This window comes from Microcaecilia unicolor, chromosome 1 (assembly GCF_901765095.1).
Source record: "Microcaecilia unicolor chromosome 1, aMicUni1.1, whole genome shotgun sequence".
NCBI classification, from domain to species: Eukaryota; Metazoa; Chordata; class Amphibia; order Gymnophiona; family Siphonopidae; genus Microcaecilia; species Microcaecilia unicolor.
Window position 1 is genome coordinate 186,808,072 of NC_044031.1, and position 19,331 is coordinate 186,827,402.

The following is a 19,331-nucleotide window of genomic DNA, read 5'->3' on the forward strand; positions in this document are numbered from 1 at the left end:
GGCAATGGGCATAGTGCACGACAAAAGGGCCCCCGAGAACCCGGAAACCGCAGCGCTGGGTTACGGCTGGTGATCGCTGCGTAGTGCGTACTGTGTGAGCAGCAGCGGCCGTCAAAACAAACAAGTGCCCCAGTCTACTGTGGGCCAGTCTCACAGGATGAGGGTTCTACGTGCTTTCTTCCAAACTTTGCGTTTCAGTGAAATTTTTATCCAAAGATGAGGAGCTTCACATGCAATAACAAGAAGGTAAACAACAACAAAGGAACCAGCATAGGAGAATTAAAGCACAGCTACAGATTGAAGAATCTAGGTAAATCAAGAGAAAATCAAGAGAACAGCAGCAGTGGGCTAAGAAGGATTGATACATTGGCTGACAGACGCTCATATGGAGAGGGGCAGTTCTGTAAAAGCGATAGAATGCACTCCTGGAGAAAAGAGAATCACAATGGGCAGGCCTTCCGGAGGAGAAAAGAGACCAGTTAGCATAAGTAATTGTGTTCTCAGGAACAGAGAGAGAAAGTGGTTGGAAGCTGAGTGATTCTTTCCTTCAAAGTAGAGAACGAGTGAGTTCAGGATTAGGAATTCCTCTCTTGGAAATTTAGGATGACAGAAATAATTAGTGAAATTCCTTCTCTTGCTAAAGAGAGAGGACAGACAGGTAGACTCCCTTCCCAAACTATCCAGTACAGGAGTTGAGATTTCTTCCAAGACCCCTGAAGTCAGCATTCTTTGATTTTTTTTCTCATTTTTATTAATCACAAATTCACCATTTTCAAGTGGCTGTTTAGGTTTCTTCAGGCTGGCCTACACATATGGTGATGGTATGTTTTGAAAGAGTAAAGGAAGTAGTTTTGCTGAAAATTGAAATATTATTATTGATATCGCTTATGCCACATGGTTCTAAGCAGTTTACAATTAGCAAAGAAAACCAAGATAATCACTTGGGAACTACAGTTACAGTACAAAGTATATAAAAAGGGTCATCACAGTACTAAATACAAAAACAATACACTGAATTTAAAATAAACATTGAAAATATCTTTTAAAATTTTAAATAACAAGGTCTTCCACATTTTTCGTGAAATTTAAATACGAATTTGAATGATCAAAGCATAAGGCAATTTCTTTCCAGATTTTTGGAGTTTGGAAAATTACACGTTTTTCATGAAGTTTAAATCTTTCTTTTTTCCCCCTTTACTGATGGAAAGGAGAAAGGGGAGGCGGGGCTGGTGGTTGGGAGGCGGGGATAGTGCTGGGCCCACTTATACGGTCTGTGCCAGAGCCGGTGGTGGGAGGCGGAGCTGGTGGTTGGGAGGCGGGGATAGTGCTGGGCAGACTTATATGGTCTATGCCAGAGCTGGTGGTTGGGAGGCGGGGATAGTGCTGGGCAGACTTTTACGGTCTGTGCCCTGAAGAACACAGGTACTAATCAAAGTAGGGTACACACAAAATTAGCACATATGAGTTATCTTGTTGGGCAGACTGGATGGACCGTGCAGGTCTTTTTCTGCCGTCATCTACTATGTTACTATTATGCAGTCTCCTACTATTTGTATTAGAAAATTGAAAATGCAAAGACATGTATTCTGGACAATCCCCATTTAAAACTCTACATAAAATAAAAGCGGATTTAAACATAATTCTCAACGCTCTAGGCAGCCAATGGAGATTAACATAATATTGTGAAATCCTATCAAAATTATTTAGGGAGAAAATTAATCAAACTGCAGTATTTTGTGTAGGCTTCAATTTTTGTAAAGCTTGTTTACTGTAATCTTGTATTATCTAATCTAGTTTCGAAAGCAATAAAGATTGCACTAGCAGTCTAAATTGTTCTAATTCAAAGTATTTTCTAATACTCCTTAGGTTTCTCATCAGTAAGAAAGAACTTTTAATTAACGCATTAATTTGTTGTTCAAGAGATAATGTTTGGCCAGTATATAACCCCAGTATACCAATGTAGATCCGATTCACAATATATCCGTACAATACCAATGTGTTTAGTGAATCTGTAATAAACACCTGCTGCAACTGCATGCTGAAGTTTATAGTGAAAAAAGAGAGGAAACCTCATACAACTGTGGCTCTGCCTGGTAAATGTGAGCCCTAATTATTTTTTGGTTTACATTTACCAGTCAGAGCCACAGTTGTATGAGGTTTCCTGTCTCCTCAGCTCGAAACCTTGGGGTCATCTTTGACTCTTCTCTCTCCTTCTCTGCTCATATCCAACAGATTGCCAAGACCTGTCGTTTCTTTCTTTACAACATCCGTAAAATCCGCCCCTTTCTTTCCGAGCACTCTACCAAAACCCTCATCCACACCCTTGTCACCTCTCGTTTAGACTACTGCAATCTGCTTCTTGCTGGCCTTCCACTTAGTCACCTCTCCCCTCTCCAGTCGGTTCAAAACTCTGCTGCCTGTCTCATCTTCCGCCAGGGTCGCTTTACTCATACTACCCCTCTCTTCAAGACCCTTCACTGGCTCCCTATCCGTTTTCGCATCCTGTTCAAACTTCTTCTACTAACCTATAAATGTATTCACTCTGCTGCTCCCCAGTATCTCTCCACACTCGTCCTTCCCTACACCCCTTCCCGTGCACTCCGCTCCATGGATAAATCCTTCTTATCTGTTCCCTTCTCCACTACTGCCAACTCCAGACTTTGCGCCTTCTGTCTCGCTGCACCCTACGCCTGGAATAAACTTCCTGAGCCCCTACGTCTTGCCCCATCCTTGGCCACCTTTAAATCTAGACTGAAAGCCCACCTCTTTAACATTGCTTTTGACTCGTAACCACTTGTAACCACTCGCCTCCACCTACCCTCCTCTCTTCCTTCCCGTTCACATTAATTGATTTGATTTGCTTACTTTATTTATTTTTTGTCTATTAGATTGTAAGCTCTTTGAGCAGGGACTGTCTTTCTTCTATGTTTGTGCAGCGCTGCATATGCCTTGTAGCGCTATAGAAATGCTAAATAGTAGTAGTAGTAGTAGTTTTTTCACTATAAACTTCAGCACGCAGTTGCGGCAGGTGTTTATTACACATCAGTATATAACCCCAACATTTTAATCACTGGAGGTGAAGCATATTTAGAACAAAAAAAGGGATGTGTGCCAGCCATTACGGGGACCAATCTTTCAGTTGGTGATACAGTGTATATGCAGGTTCCTGTAACGTTTGTGAAATATTAACCATCTAAATGATTAACAGTAAGTATAACTTCACAGTTTAATCCTTGAAATGTTAATGCTTTCTGGCAAGATCTGGCGACAAAGCTAATTCCAGGTTCTTTTGTGGCGTGCTGAGTGGCTCTCAGGATGAGCTCATGGAGTGCGCCAGCAGGTGAAGAAGGAGCAAGGAGTGCATGGACACATGGGGGAAAAGGTAATGGGGAGCAGGAGAGCGTGTAGGGGATCCTCCCATTTGATATATCATTTGACTGTTTAAATTTCAGTAGTTAAGAGTAAACTTTTAAAATGATATTTACATCCCTAGTTCTTTTGTCTGTGGTCAGTGCTGGCTACAAGGGAAATCTCTTCGCTGGGTCACAAGAACACTGAGAAAATGAGTGCAGAGTATAGAGATGACTGACCGCATCCTTGATTGGCCTCAGTTTTGATTTTCTGGATCCTTTTTGCCTTCAATTACAAGGAATTTCTTGAGCTAGCTGCAATTTGTAGAAACATTTGAACACGCAAATAAAATGCAATAGACTTAGGGCTCTGTTTACTAAGCTGCGTTAGTGTAGGCGCCCACAATATTCCTGTGGGCGCCTGCACAGTTAGCGCGCGCTGATTTTGTGCACGCGCTAAAAACGCTAGCGCACCTTAGTAAACAGGGCCCTTAGAAACAGAAAAATGTAGGCAGATAAGACCATATGGCCTATCCAGTCTGCCCATCCATGCCGTCTAATCTCCCTATCGCTCCCCTTATAGATCCTATGTACTTGTACCAAGCTCTCTTGAATTCAGATACAGTTTTTGCCTCCACTGTTTCCACTGGGAGGCCATTCCACAAATTTACCACCCTTTCTGTGAAGAGGTATTTCTTCAGGTTACTTCTGAGTCTATCCCCTTTCACCTTCAACCTATGCCCCCTCATTCCAGAGCTTCCTTTCAGTTGAAAGAGACTTGCCTTCTGTGCATTTATGCTGCATAGGTATTTAAATGTGTCTGTTATATCACCCCTCCCCTGCCTTTCTTCCAAAGTATACGTATTGAGATTTTTTAATTCTGTCCACATACGCTTTATGATGAAGACCACTGACCATTTTAGTAGCCGCCCCCTGAACTGATTCCACCCTGTTAATATCTTTTTGAAAGTGCAGTCTCCAGAATTGTACACAATATTCTGAGGTTTCACCCGTATCTTAAACAGGGGCATCATCACCTCCTTTTTTTTCTACTGGCTATTCCTCTCCCTGTGCACACATATCATCCTTCTAGCTTTTGCCGTAACCTTTTCTACCAGTTTGGCCACCTTAAGATCATTACATACGATCACTATGTGCACAAAAGTTCTTCAGTGCCTAAACTGTACCATTCCCTCAGATGTTTCAGCCCAAATGCATGACCCTGCATTTTTTAACAATAAATTTTAGCTGCCAAATTCCAGGCCATTCCTCTAACTTTGCTAAGTCCTTTCTCTTGTTATCCACACCATCAGGGGTGGCCACCTTATTGCAGATTTTGGTATCATCCATAAAGAAGCATACCTTATTAGATAGCCCTTCAGCAATATTGCTTACAAAAATGTTAAAAAGAACCGGCTCAAGAACTGAACCTTGCAGCACACCACTGGCAACATCCTTTTCCTCAGAATGAGCTCCATTTACCACTACCCTCTCTTGCCTTCTACTCAAATCAGTTCCTAACCCATTCAATCACTTTAGGGCCCATACTGAGGGCACTCAGTTTATTTATTAGTCATCTATGTAGAACTGCATAGATGACTATGCTAAAATCTAAATACACCACATCTAGTGCTCTCCCTTGATCCAACTCTCTGGTAACCCAGTCAAAGAAATGAATCAGATTTGTCTGATATGACCTGCAGCTAGTGAAGCCATGTTGCTATAGGTCCTGTAATCTATTGGATTCCAACAACTTTATTATTCTCTTGTTTCAAAGCATTTCTATTAATTTATTTACCACAGAAGTCAGACATACTGGCCTGTAGTTCCCAACCTCTTCTTTCCGCCTTTGTGGAGAGGAATCATGTCTGCTTATCTCCAGTCCTCCGGGACCACTCCCTACTCTAGAGAAGCATTGAAAAGGTCAACCAGCGAAGCCGTTAGAACTTCCTTAAGTTCCTTCAGAACCCTCGGATGTATGCCATCCGACCCCATTGCTTTGTCCACCTTTAGTTTAGCCAGGTCCTCACAAAGACAGTCCTCTAAAAATTATTCAGAGAGAGAGGTAGGATGCATGTTTTTGTGAAACCAGATTTCTATATGAAATACCAATGGAAACAGGCCACTGTGTTGGCACAGAAGTCAAAAATATATCTCCAAACAGAAATTCTTGCTGTCCCTGAATTGGATATGTACTCTTGACAGGATAGGAGGAACATAGAATTTATTAAGTTTTTGTATTTGTGAAGACCATAGCCTGGTGTTTATGGATATCTTGAGTGACTGTGGTTAGGTCTTTACTTTTAATCAATGGAGTTCCTTTTTATTTGAATTTTATGACTTTATTGTTATGTTAACCACCTTGATCTTTATTAGCTAGGCGGTTTACCAAGTTGTTTTAATAAACGTAAACATTATAGTGACTGGGGGGCTTCTGTAGTTTCAAGTCTGACTTACTATATACTAATATAGCACTAATAGATGTATGCAGTGCTGTGCACAAACGCACAAGAGAGAGTTCATGCCTGACAGAGCTTACAGTCTATTCAAGACAAACAAGTAAGACAAGTAACAGATTAGGGAGTATCATTTATGCTGAGAAAGACTTACTTAAGCCAGCCAAGACATTTAGTATTAGATTTCTGTGAAAAATATCTATCTACAGTTAACTTTCTAGTGGTGTCTAGAAAGACAGGTACTCTTCTGATGGAAGGATATCTGGTAACAATCCAGAAATGCGCAGTGCGATAGTAGTTATGGGCTAATTCGGTAAAGGAGACGGCGGATACACAGATAAACCATTAAAATACTGGCATATTACATTCATATGTGTGCACTATTCTATGAATACCGGTGAACCTTACCTAGCACACAATTTCAGGGTGGGTGTATGCATAGGCAGAGTCTGAACAGATCATGGGTGATGCATAATTTATAGAATACTATGAGTTACACATGTATTTCTGGAATTTAGATTCTTGCTGTTTCTTGAACGAATGATTTCTTTCCTTTCAGCAAAATGAAGTTCTTTTCAATGTCTCTTTTTTAGATTGTAAACCATCTCAGAAGCTTAGCCGAAATTGGGTGGCGGAGCAGGTGGGGGGAAGAGGGGTGGGTGGTTGGGAGGTGAGGATAGTGGAGGGCAGACTTATACGGTCTGTACCAGAGCCGGTGATGGGAGGCGGGAGTGGTGGTTGGGAGGCGGGAAGTACTGCTGGGCAGACTTGTACGGTCTGTGCCCTGAATAGGGCAGGTACAAATCAAGGTAAGGTATACACATATGTTTGTCTTGTTGGGCAGACTGGACCATGCAGGTCTTTTTCTGCCGTCATCTACTATGTTACTATGTTACTATCTAGACCTGTATGCCAGACAAGGCAGTATAGAAAATGTAAATAAACCATAAATCACACACTTATGCCAGCCATAAGTGCTTGCACCAAAACTAGGGTTTTTTTAATCAAGCTGCGGTAGAAATGGGCGTCTCGGCGTTTACCGCCATTTGATTTTTACTGTGAGTTAAAAACGCTACTGCGGCTTAGTAAAAGACCCTCTCATACGTGTGTGTCTCTCATTTTATGCTAGTATTCTATAAAGACATTCCTTTATAGAATAGGCTCCTATCAGGCGCCTTCTGGGCACCTAATAATATGCAGCCAGTTATAGAATTGCCCTTTGAGGGAATGATTCTGTAAAGAAGAAATCTACATTTAGGTTCTAGCCCCGTCATTGGCTGTTTTCAAATCCAGGCTAAAAGCCCACCTCTTTGACGCTGCTTTTGTCTCCTAACCACTACTCACTTGCCCTGTACCTTTTATCTCCTCTTTAATTTCCTTGCCTCTTGCTTGTTCTGTCTGTCTGTCCTGTTTAGATTGTAAGCTCTTTGAGCAGGGACTGTCTCTTCATGTATGGTGTACAGCGCTGCGTATGCCTTGTAGCGCTATAGAAATGATAAGTAGTAGTAGAATGCATATAAATCATTAGACTACTGGTATATATGCAGTACATGTGCATATTCACATATATATACCAAATTTCATCATCACCGTCAACTTTGGTATACTGCAAAGTCAAAAAGTAAGCAGTTTACAGAGTCATAAAATATAGAAAGAAGGTACAAGACACAGTCAAGGGACCACAAAAGGTAAAAGTTACAATGAAATACAGTACACTGCTAGATTAACTTTACTTTAAAGAAAAGCGAGGAGACACTTATGAAGGGAGTGAGAATCACAAAGAATCAAGTGACTATGGAGATGTCAAAGGGTAGAAACCACTACAGGACAAACCACAAACAAGGCCTCGGCTCCAATAAATTGCACTGACGAAAAGGCCTGAGAGTAGTCATATGTTTTTAGTGCTGATTTAAATTAGCGAAAAAAGACTTAAGAGCAAATGTAAAAGATTTGGCTAATTTCGTAAAAGAAAAGCCCATAAGCTATTATTAAGATGGACTTGGAAAAATCCACTTCTTATTTTTAGGATAAGCAATGTAAAATCTGTTTTACTGTTCTGGGATCTTGCCAGGTATTTGTGACCTGGATTGGCTACTATTGGAAACAGGATACTGGACTTGAGCCTTCAGTCTGTCCCAGTATGGCAATGCTTATCTTATTTCAATGGCAATTCTCTTAAAGTGCTATTCTGCAAATGTGCATGTATTTTACCTAGGGCCCCCTTTATGAAGCTGCAGCAAAAGGGGGCCTGCACTGGCATCGGCACATGTTTTTGACACGCTCTGAGGCCCCCTTTTACCGCAGTGGGCAAAAGGCAGGTCTTTGTTTTTTTCAGGAAATGGCCCTGCCACGCGTCCATTTTGTGAGGAACACTTGCCACCACCCATTGAGGTGGTGGTAAGGGCTCCTGCGCTAATCTGGCGGTAACCACCGGGTACACACCGGCAGTACGAAAATAAAAATATTTTTGTAGCGCCGGATATGATGCTCGATGAGGGTTGGAACTACCACTGGGCTGCTGCAATAGCTCGGCAGTACTTTTGCGAGTGGTAAGCCTGCGTTGGACTTACCTCCGCTTTGTAAAAGGACCCCCTAGTACTTAATTTGAGGGCAGGCATGCATCTAGGCGGAGTCTGGATAGAGTATGGCCAGGGCGCAAAGTTTTGTGTACATCTTCAGGACTTAGGTGCACGCCCATACACCAGCCCACTTTTAAAATTGCCCCACAGCAGGGTCATGCGGGTTACCTGCATTTTGAGCTATTCTAAGGGGAGTTAGGGAAGAGCAAGCTCATGTTCACAGAAGCATAATCCAGTGGTGAATTCAGAAGGGTGATTGAACGATGCTGCCACTTTCTTGACAAGTTGTGGCTTGGGACTACTAGAGGATTGTTAACAGGGAGAGAGAAAAAATAGGTCTAAAATTTAATCCTAAAATTAAGCAGGTTCAGCATGGATTTTTAAAATGTACTGTATTTACTTAGAAAGGGGAGAGTCATTTGATCTAGCCATCACATGGCATGATTTCAAAACATTGGCATGTATGACATAGCAGTGCAAGGTCACGAGAACTAAAAGTAGACAGTGACCTTCCTCTTACTTTCTGAGCAGCTGCAGTTCATCTGGGAAGACTAAAAATGTTTTAAGAGATTATAGCAGCTGTAATTTAAACAGTAGAGAATCAGTATTGATCTGCCTCTGAGTGTGTCATTCTGAATAAATTCATTTCTTTTTCTCTGTTTTCTTCTCCGAAGGTTTGATGAAAGACGGCATGGATTGATAAGTAACTTCAGTTGTTTTCTTCTGATCTTGCGGAGTGACAAGCTGAACCCCAGGGCCCTCTGATTGTCATGATGGCTGCCAGTCCTGGAGAGAGCCAGTTACAAAGGATCATCAGAGACTTACATGGTATGGTGGATGATGCTACATGCTCATTGTCTCATATAGAAATGTTTGCCTCTGATTATTTTATTGCACTGTGCATGTACTTAAGTACAAGTGAACTCATTCTGTGGCTCCTTATTGCTTCTCCTGTCTTATCTCTCCCTACACCCCTCCTCGGGAGCTTCGCTTGTCAGATAAGTCAGTCTCGTCTGTGTCCTCTGCTGCCTACTGCAAACTCCATCCTTTCCGTTTTGCTGTGCCATATGCCTGGAATAGACTTCACAAGTTGGTATGTCGTGCTCCTCTCTGGTGTTATTGAAATCCAGCCTGAAAACCCAACTTTTGAGGCTGATTTTAAACCTTGATCCTGTTTTCTTCTGTCCAGAGCTATGTTGTGTTTAGCTATTTTCTGATAATAAAGAAAATACCCTAATTTTCTTTGTTTATCCTTTTTGTCTATCTTGAGTGGACTGTAAACACTGTGAAGCAGGGATTGCATCTTAGTGTATAGTGCTATGAGCATCTAGTAGTGCTATAGAAATGTTAAGATGGTACTAGTAATTGTATGGTGCTTTGTAAAGGTCTTCATATCCTTGCACATTTTTTCACATTCTACTGTCTAAAAATACAGTTCAAAATCCATTAAAGTAGAAGTTTGTTTTACCGATACACCCAACATACTTGACCTTTTCAATGTGAAAGATCAAATCTAGAAATATTAAACAAATAATTAAGAAGAAGAAACAAAAAAAAAAAGTCTTGATTGTATAAAGCTTCACAGCCTTTGATATAGCAAGCTAGAATTATCTCGTGCCAAAAATTGCCTCAACAAGGCCCATAGTAAATTATGTGGAGGGGCATTTTTGATATGATGTCCGAGTTCAACATTGGACGTTTTGCAAGAAAGGTCATTTTCGAAAAAGAAAGATGTCTTATCTTTATTTTTTGAAAATGTTGTTTTGAACAAGGTTTTCTGCTTTGGACGCTTTGTTTATTGGTCCATTTTCAAAAAATCCCACAAAAAACGAATAAGTGCAAAATAGAGAGATTTATGCCACTGGAATGTAGGAGGAGCTAGCATTTTTAGTAGACTGGTCCCCCCAGACATACCAGGAGAGCAATGGAACACCATAAAAATGCTCCCAGGTGCATATCTCACCTTTGCTCTCTTATCTTGTCCCCTGAGCCCTCCAAAACCCACTACCACCCACTACACCACTACAGTATCTTTTTGGGTGAAGGGGGCACCTATATGTGGGTAGGGTAGGGTTTTGGTGACTTTGGAAGGAGTCACAGTTTCCACCACAAGTGTGACAGGTAGAGGGCGATAGGGACCTGGGTCCCCCACTCCATAGTGCACCTCACCGACCACTATATTACTCCAGTGACCTGCATACTTCTCTAATAGACCTGACTTTAACATCTGAGGCTGTCATAGAGGCTGGTAAGTCATATTTTACATTTTTGGTCATCTTTGGCTATCACAGAGGTTGGTAAGTCATATCTTTCACATCTTTGGGGGGTGGGGGTGGGAGGGAGTCAGTTTGTGGGTCACCCCTGATTCCCTATAGTGGTCATCTGGTCATTTAGGGCACCTTTTTGTGCCTTATTTATTCTAAAAACAGGTCTAGCTCAAGACATCTTAGTTTTAGTCGTGGACGTTTTTGTTTTGTTCCATCATGGTTGTAAAATATCCAAGTGTTGGGCGTACCCTAATCCCACCTTTGAAACGCTCCCAACGTGCCCCCTTGTGATTTGAATGCACTTCTGACGAACTTCATAGAAAAAGTCTATAAATAGGTTTCAAAAATACTGATTTTGGATGTATTTTGTGTGAAAAACATCCAAATGTTGCTTTATGCCACATTTTAGACATTTTATTTCATTCAAAAATGAACTCCATAGTAACCTATGGAACTTTGTAAGTCTAAATGCTTTGAAAATGAGCCCCTTAGTGTGGTAAAAATACTGTGCAAGCTGCTTTGAATGAGTAGAGGTTGGATCCGGGTTGGTCATAGACAGGGATGGGATGTGGAAAGCACTGACAGGTAGCATATGGCATAGTATCACATGCCAGCTGTTACAACTACTGATAGTGCGGTTGCTGTCCCATAAATGTATAGAAAAAGATCACATGTGGCACTGTTCCTTTCTTAATCATCCTCCTGAAAATTCCACTTCCAAATCTGATCACCCTCTAACCAATCCCCCCTCTAATCAGCACACCCCATGATAACAACCACCACGCAATCAAGCTTTCCCAAAGATCTGATCCCCCATTTCACCCCCCCCCCCAAGCAGAAGCCATCACTCGCCATAACTTGAGCCCCCCCCTAACTTTCCAAGGGCTCACCCAGAGTTTTCCCATATAATTAGTGGAGAAGGGCAGGAGTGGTCACCATATGCTTCCACCTTGTTAGGCAACCAGGGTTTTGTATTCCATCTCTTTGTAGGTAGTGTGGGTACATCTGCACTATCTGCTGAGGCATGGAACACTGGCCCTATGCGATAAATGCAGGGCAGATGGTGGGCAAATTAGTATATAGACTTTGCACTTATCGCACCTTATGATTTGCATTTAAAGTGCAATAAATATAAAAACTTACTGTCGTTTAATAAACAAACCCTAAGTTGTGGGGATGCTTTGCAGCAGCAAGGTCGGAGAGAATGTGAAGATCAAGAGAAAGATGGAGAATGTAAAGTACAGGCAGATCCTAGAAGAAAATCTTTTCCAGTCTACTATTGACCTGGCACTGTGGATAAGATTCACCTTTCAGCAGAACAATGGTCCTAAGCATAAAATGAAAGCAACAATGGAGTTATTAAACAAGAAGAAAGTGAATGTCCTTGAGTAGTTCAGTCAAACCCCTGACATGACTCCAAGAGAAAATCTGTGGCAAGACTTGAAGACTGCAGTGTGCAGGTGCTCCCTTGCCAACCTGAAAGAGTTTGAACTATTTTGACATAGAATGGGTAAAAACTGAATCATCCAGCACAAGAAAGTAGGGATGGACAAGTAGCCTTCCAGAAAAGGACCAAAAGGACATGCCTGGAAGTATAGATATATGATCAACTTTAATGATGTCACCAATTATGTCAGGACTCTTGCATGTCTAGGACTTTGCTGCACTTTACAATCATTTTAACTTAGTACATAATAGCATTTCAAGTAAAGTGGGAGGAATTAAATAGACCTTTCTACACCCTCCTAAAGATGGAGAAGTGCCTAATTTGGAAGTATTGATAAGATAAATGGAGCTTGAACTTGCTCGCCATTGCAATTTTAGCTTTATAAATGGGAGAAAGTAACAACACCACCTTCTTTTGTAAGTGGTCCTTCAGCATTCTGAAACATCACTTTATCAAAACTATGTATAATTTTAGGATCATACAGAGAAAGTTCAGTATGAAACCTGTGGGGGTCAGTATTCAAAGAGGTTACTTGGACAGGAGAGGTTCCTGCCTGGATAAACCCTAAAATTATACATATGCTCCTAAAATTATATATAATTTTATCAAAATTATGTATAATTTTAGGAGCATATGGAGAAAGTTCAGTCTGAAAAACCTGTGGGGATCAGTATTCAAAGAAGTTTAATTGGACTGGAGAGGCTCCTTCCTGGATAAACCCCGCTGAGCTGGCTTGTTGCCCTTAACTGGGTAGTGCAACTGAATATTGGCGCTAACTGGCCGTGCCTAACTAGCTAGGTTAGGGGTGATTTAGGGGCTTAGTTTGGGCAGATCTAGTGCTTAGCTGATTGGTAGCAATATTCAATCCACTAACTGACTAAATAAGCTGATAAAGTTAAGACAGCAAAAAGGCTGACCTAACCTTATCTGCTGAGTTAACGGGCAGTGGTCTGAATATTGGCTGGAATCCCGTTAACTTCTGGGTTGCCGCACCAACCTGGATATTCAGTGCTGCTTACTGCTGTGGGCTGAATATCAGGTTTTAGATTTTTTTTTTAAGTGCTGTTCTCCACATCAAAATTGTTGCACCTATAAAAGCATGATCCTTGACAATATTAGGGGAGACTAGAGTATTGGCAAAGGGGATACACCTCAGTGGTTGGTGGAGTCTTTGCAGTTGTTTGAGGTAGACTCACTGTTCCGTATAATGGAGAAAGGTTAATTCATTTAGGGACTTTAAACAACAACTCCAATAATAGTGTTTAACGTTCAGCAGGCCTAACCCTCCCACAAGTATGGGAATAGTCAAGATGTCAAACCTCACTTTAGCTTTTTGCCATTCAAAGTATAATTTGAGTAAAGCCTATGCAGCTGGCTAGAGAAACGCACTGACACTTTAATTGGTAACTGATTAAACAAGAAGAGCAGCGGGGGAAAAATATATATTGTATTAATCCTGTCTTGCTAGGATATGATCTGCTTGAAAAGAGGATCATAATTATACTAATGTACAGGCCCTTTTACTAAAGGGCATTAAGTCCTTAATGTGCAGTTGTCGCATTAATTTCCCTATTTTTGCACACTATTAACAAACCTTACAAAACTGCCACGTTAAATCTGGCCTTAGTATACTGGAAAATCTCACGTTAAAACATGTTAAGCCCAGATTTTAACATAATTTAGTAAAGGAGCCCCATAGTTTACACACATCATTGGGCATCCAGATCTCCAAGTATTTTACATTCCAAATCAAACTGAATTCCAAAGCTGGAGTCCCACGTTGATACCTAAAAAGGCATTCAGTCTGCAAGACATTGCAACCGATTTGGAATAATTAATGGAAAACCCTGAACGTTTCCCAAAGATGGACAAAACTGCCAAAGCAAAAGAGTGTATGGCATTTGTCTCCAACACGGCCCCCGCAGTCCATTTTTGCACCTCTCATATCCAGCAACCCCCACCGCTACTGCAGGTACAGAAGAGGCCTTGTGAAACTCCGCTGGGTCGTGTGTGCCTTCTTGGTCACACTGTTTTGCATGTGTGGGCTTGTGTGCAAATGCTGGTTGACTCACCTCTCCCCGTGCACATGCGCATAAAGTGTGCCCATGCAGTCATATGCGACCCAGCAGAGATTTGCGGGGCCTTTTCTCTGCAGTAGTAGCAAAATCTTCCAGCGGTGCACCTTTGCTCCAGCTCAACCCCAGACGGCCACATATATCACGTGCGCAAACATTGCCTTCTTTTTTGGTGTGTGAAGTATTAAGCATGAAGATTTGAAAATGCCGTCAGCGGCAAACATAAATGTGGCCCTGGGAGCACTTCCTATCAACTTGACTACAAGTTTTCATGTGATGGTGGCCAACTTTCAGACAATGTTTTACTCACATAATTCACTTTGAAAACAAGTCTCCTAAAGACTGATTAACACCCCAGTCTGCTCTGCTGTACTATCCTCTGATTGTCTACTAGCACTCTGAGGAAACCCAGTGTAAATACGAGCTTACATTTGTAAGACCCACCTCCCCTGGTACATTCTTTTCCTTTTATATCCAGAGGATTATTCAGAATAAAAATAATTTCTTTCCTTTGGGCTTATGTGGGATGGGGAGGATTAATAATAATACTACTACTACAGGAATAGAGTCTCATTTATGGTTTTTGTAACTGTTAACAAGCCAAAATAAAGGGGCCCTTTTACTACGTTGTTCGAGTATCGTGTTTCAAATTGGCCCTATCGCCTGTGTAGTGCAGGAGCCTGGCGGTAGTTCTGAAGCTGGCACATGCCGTTCCCCACAGTAGAAAATTATTTTTGATTTATATGGTGGGGGGTGTTGCTGATGGTAATCGGCAGCGCAGCCACATTGCTGCGACCTGCCCAATTACTGCACGAGTAGCGTGTGAGTCTTTACTGCCTACTAAATAGGTGGCAGCCATTTCTGCCACATTTATAAAAAGGCCTTTTTTCCCTGTGCGGTAAAAAGTGGCCCAGCATGTTCCAATTTCACACGCCAAAACTAGTGCAGGCCACTTTTTAACGCAGCTTAATAAAAGGACCCCAGAGTGACTTAAAAAATATCTTTGTAGAATCAAAATTGGTATTTAAAATTACATTTGCAAGCCTAAAATCTTTTGGTGGCCCCTGAAGCTTTCTCATGTTCACTTTGAGGCCCTTTACTTGGAAAAGCATGGAGATCGCTGATTTATGGGGTCTGTCAAATAAAACAGCATTGTGTACTATAATTCTTAATGTACTACTCCACATTCAGTCACATGAAGGGGGCCAATTGATCACTCACTCATATATGCCCAACTTCTTTAGATACAATTTTACAGGTCTATTCATTAACCGTTAGTAAGATCATGAAAATATTTTTTTTGTATATATATCGGATCATCAGAAACACGTGCATTTGGCTAAAAACTTTGAGCCAGGCATTCAATAGGAGAGGCACGCACTCGTCATTAATCCATTTTTGTACGTTAAACTTTTAGTCCATCCTTTTATACCTCTTAAAAACTTTTTACTGAAAAAATATATAATATTGAGAATAAAGGGGGGACGCACATTAACTGAAGTAAAATGACCTCTAAGGAAGCCAGTTTGATCCAAATGAATCAAATCCAGCATATTCTTCCAACTGCCAAGATAGTATTTTGACAAATATTTTATAGTTAGTGTTCAGTTAGGAGATTTAGAGGCTCATTTTCAAAGCACTTAGCCTCCCAAAGTTCCATAGAAACCTATGGAACTTAGCCTCCCAAAGTGCTTTGAAAATATGCCTCATGGTGTTTATTAGCACAATAGGCAGGGTCTTTCTCTTCCTTAGGTATTATGGTCATGAGCACTTCATAAAAAGAATCCGGTATTTGTCTTCTTTTAACAGCCAGATTGTAAACTTCCGGTAAAACTAAGACAATTGTTCTTGCATAGCCTTGTAAAATTCAGTGGGAATGGAACTGGGGCCTGCTGACTAGTTCAACCTCTGGGTAATAGGCCTGTTCAAGGCAGCACCTGATCATCTCTCAGTTCAGACCAGGGGCGTAGCCAGCCCTCCAATTTTTTTTTTTGGTGGGGGGGCCCAGAGGTGGACTGAGGGGGCAACATATCTTCCCCACCCCTCGCATTAAAAATAATACCTTTGCTGGAAGGGATAACAAAGCCAGCACTGTAAACACTGCAATGGGTATTAAAATATCAGTGCATCTACTATAGATTGATCATACACAGATATTCAGTGCTAAAACAATACCTGATCTCTTTCACACATGCAGAACCTCGTCTAAGTAATCTCAAACTAAACATAGAAATATGTAGTCAAAAATTAAGTTAAACTACTACTACTATTCAACATTTCTATAGCGCTACAAGGCATACGCAGCGCTGTACACCATACACAAAAGAAGACAGTCCCTGCTCAAAGAGCTTACAATCTAGATATGACAGGTAAACAGACAGAACAATTAAGGGTAAGGAAAAATAGGGGAGGATAAAGGACAGGGCAAGTGAGTAGAGGTTAGGAGTCAAAAGCAGTGGTAAAGAGGTGGGCTTTAAGTTTGGACTTGAAAACGGCCAAAGACGGGGCTAGACGCACAGGCTCTGGAAGTCTATTCCAGGCGTGAGTTGCAGCAAGACAAAAGGGACGGAGTCTAGAATTAGCAGTAGAGGAGAAGGGGACGGATAAGAGAGATTTATCTATAGAACGGAGTACCCGAGGGGGGGCATAGGGAGAGACGAGAGTGGAGAGGTACTGGGGAGCAGCAGAGTGAATACACTTATAGGTCAATAAGAGAAGCTTAAACTGAATACGGAAACGGATAGGGAGCCAGTGAAGTGACTTAAGGAGGGGGCTAATGTGTGCATAGCGACTTTGGCGGAAAATGATTTGTGTAGCAGAGTTTTGGACTGATTGAAGAGGAGAGAGATGGCTGAGAGGGAGGCTGGTGAGAAGCAGGTTACAATAAGGCGAGAGGTGATAAGAGTGTGGATAAGGGTTCTGGCAGAATACTCAGAGATGAAGGGATGGATTTTGCTAATATTATAGAGAAAGAAACGACAGGTTTTGGCAATCTGTTGAATATGAGCAGAGAAGGAGAGAGAGGAGTCAAAGATGACCCCAAGGTTTCGAGCTGATGAGACAGGGAGAATAAGAGTGCCATCCTAGAAGCTAGACACTGCACACAATGCAACAGCTAGATAAAGAGAAGCAGTGATGCATGTCCCTCTGTACTGTGCAAAATATAAAGTGAGCAGGTGTCAATTTCAAAAATTGACATATCACATTTCAAATTAAGAAACAGAAACAAAACAAAAAAAAAAAAGGAAAATAAGGTACTACCTTTTTATTGACTTGACTTTTTATTTACTTGACTGACAGTTCACTTGTCCTTTAGATTGTAAGCTCTTTGAGCAGGGACTGTCCTTCTATGTTAAATTGTACAGCGCTGCGTAACCCCTAGTAGCGCTTTAGAAATGTCAAGTAGTAGTAGTATTAAAGGAAGGAGGCTTTGGCTTCTAAAAACTAGTCAGAATGTTTTTTAGTTAGCCCAATAAAAAGGTTTCACTATTTTCCATTATGTTGTTTTATTTCTTTAGGGCCCTGTTTACTAAGGTGCACTAGCATTGTTAGCACATGCTAACCATGTAAGACGCCCATAGGAATATTATGGGTGTCTATACAGTTAGCGCATGCCTGTAGCACGGCTTAGTAAACAAGGCCCTTAATTTATTAACCTCGAGAACAGATTAAAACAAGAAGGGACACTAAGAGGGTATACCACAGCTCCGGCACAGAATACACTTTGTCTAGTAAAGTAGAGCCATGCACTGGAAACTAGTGGGACAGTAAATTGGAAGTCTTGGGATGAGTACAGTAAGTGAACTGGTGTATAGGAAGGCACCGGAATAGGTTTGAGGGGAGGGAGAAGATCGGGGGGGGGGGGAGGGGGGAGTGGGAAGAATAAACAAAGCTGGACAGGGAAGAAGGAGAGAGAGAGGGGGGATGCTGGAATGTGTGTGGGCAGGGGAGGGAGAGAAAGATGGCAGACAGTTTTGTGTTGGAAGAGGAGATATGCTGGACACTGGGAAGAAGGGAATAGGGAGGCAAAGGGAAGGTTTGAGGGGGGGGCAAGAAGGGACACTAGGAGAGTATTCCACAGCTCTGGTACAGAATACACCTTGTCTAGTAGAGTCAAACCATGCGCAGGTAACTGATGGGATAGTAAATTGGAAGTCTTGGGATGAGCGCAGTAAATGGGCTAGTGTATAGGGACTAATTAAAGATAAAGTGAGGTATCGGCGTGCCTTCCCAATCATTTGTGAGTACAGGGCTGTGTATTGTGCACCCTCTCAATATAGCAGGACTTCCCATATGTCTCCCAAGGACCCCACGGTTAAATTGGTTTACAGGAGATCCACAACGACTGAATAATGCAGAGACAAACTGGCATATACTGGGTCTGCAATGTATAGAAACTGATGTCATGCATATTCTTTGTGTATCTCTTGAAAACCCGACGGGGGGGGGGGGGGGGACCTAAAATGAAAGATCAGCGCCAGACAGATGTAGAGAAGGAAAGGAAGAAGACAAAAGGAGGGAGAAGAATTGGAAAAGAATTTAGGAGAAGACTGACACATGGAAAGTGGAAAAGAGACTGGGACCAGCCCAATTAGAAAACTAAAATGCTCAGACAGCAAAGATTATTTAATATGTTTTAAGGACTGAGGGCCCAATGCACAAAACTTACTGGGCCAGCAATATGTATTTCTGACCGGTTCAAGCTCGTTTAGCGAGCAGGGAATCCAGCGCTGAATGTATAAAGGGACTCTGTGGGCTTTTTAACCATGTGCGGCAGCAGACAATGGGAACCCGATGCTAATGAGCTGTTTGGCATTCAAATGTACATTCTGAGGGATGCCTCACAACTGTCACAGACCAAAACAAAACGCATGCATGGGACTGAGCTTAATAACTCTCTGGCCAACCAGGGAGTGCCTTTCAGCGATGGGTGCAGGTTTACCAACTCTGACCAATCAGGAATCTCCTGTCGGCGATGGGGAAGGGATTTTTAACAACTATTGGAGCCACATTCCGGGTATGCGCATAGCAGCCACACTTACCGATTGGCTGCTATGTGCATGCACTGGCCATTCTCTACCCAAACTGCACGGTAAACGTCTGTGCAGCTTATTTGCATGTGATTTATTTTGAGCACCGCCTGTTATTTCTATCACT

At 41.8% G+C, this 19,331-nt stretch overlaps 1 protein-coding gene across 2 annotated transcripts in view; it reads left to right on the top strand.

Moving 5' to 3' along the window:
* Positions 1-19,331, top strand: part of FYCO1 (FYVE and coiled-coil domain containing 1) — a 219,264-nt gene continuing 199,933 nt past the window's right edge. The window contains exons 1-2 of one of the 2 annotated variants that reach the window (XM_030203275.1): positions 1-310; positions 9,060-9,213. In XM_030203275.1, the coding sequence (XP_030059135.1) occupies positions 9,156-9,213 (58 nt within the window). In that variant the 5' untranslated portion in view covers positions 1-310; positions 9,060-9,155. The remainder of the gene's footprint in view (positions 311-9,059; positions 9,214-19,331) is intronic. The other variant, XM_030203282.1, reaches the window with a different exon arrangement.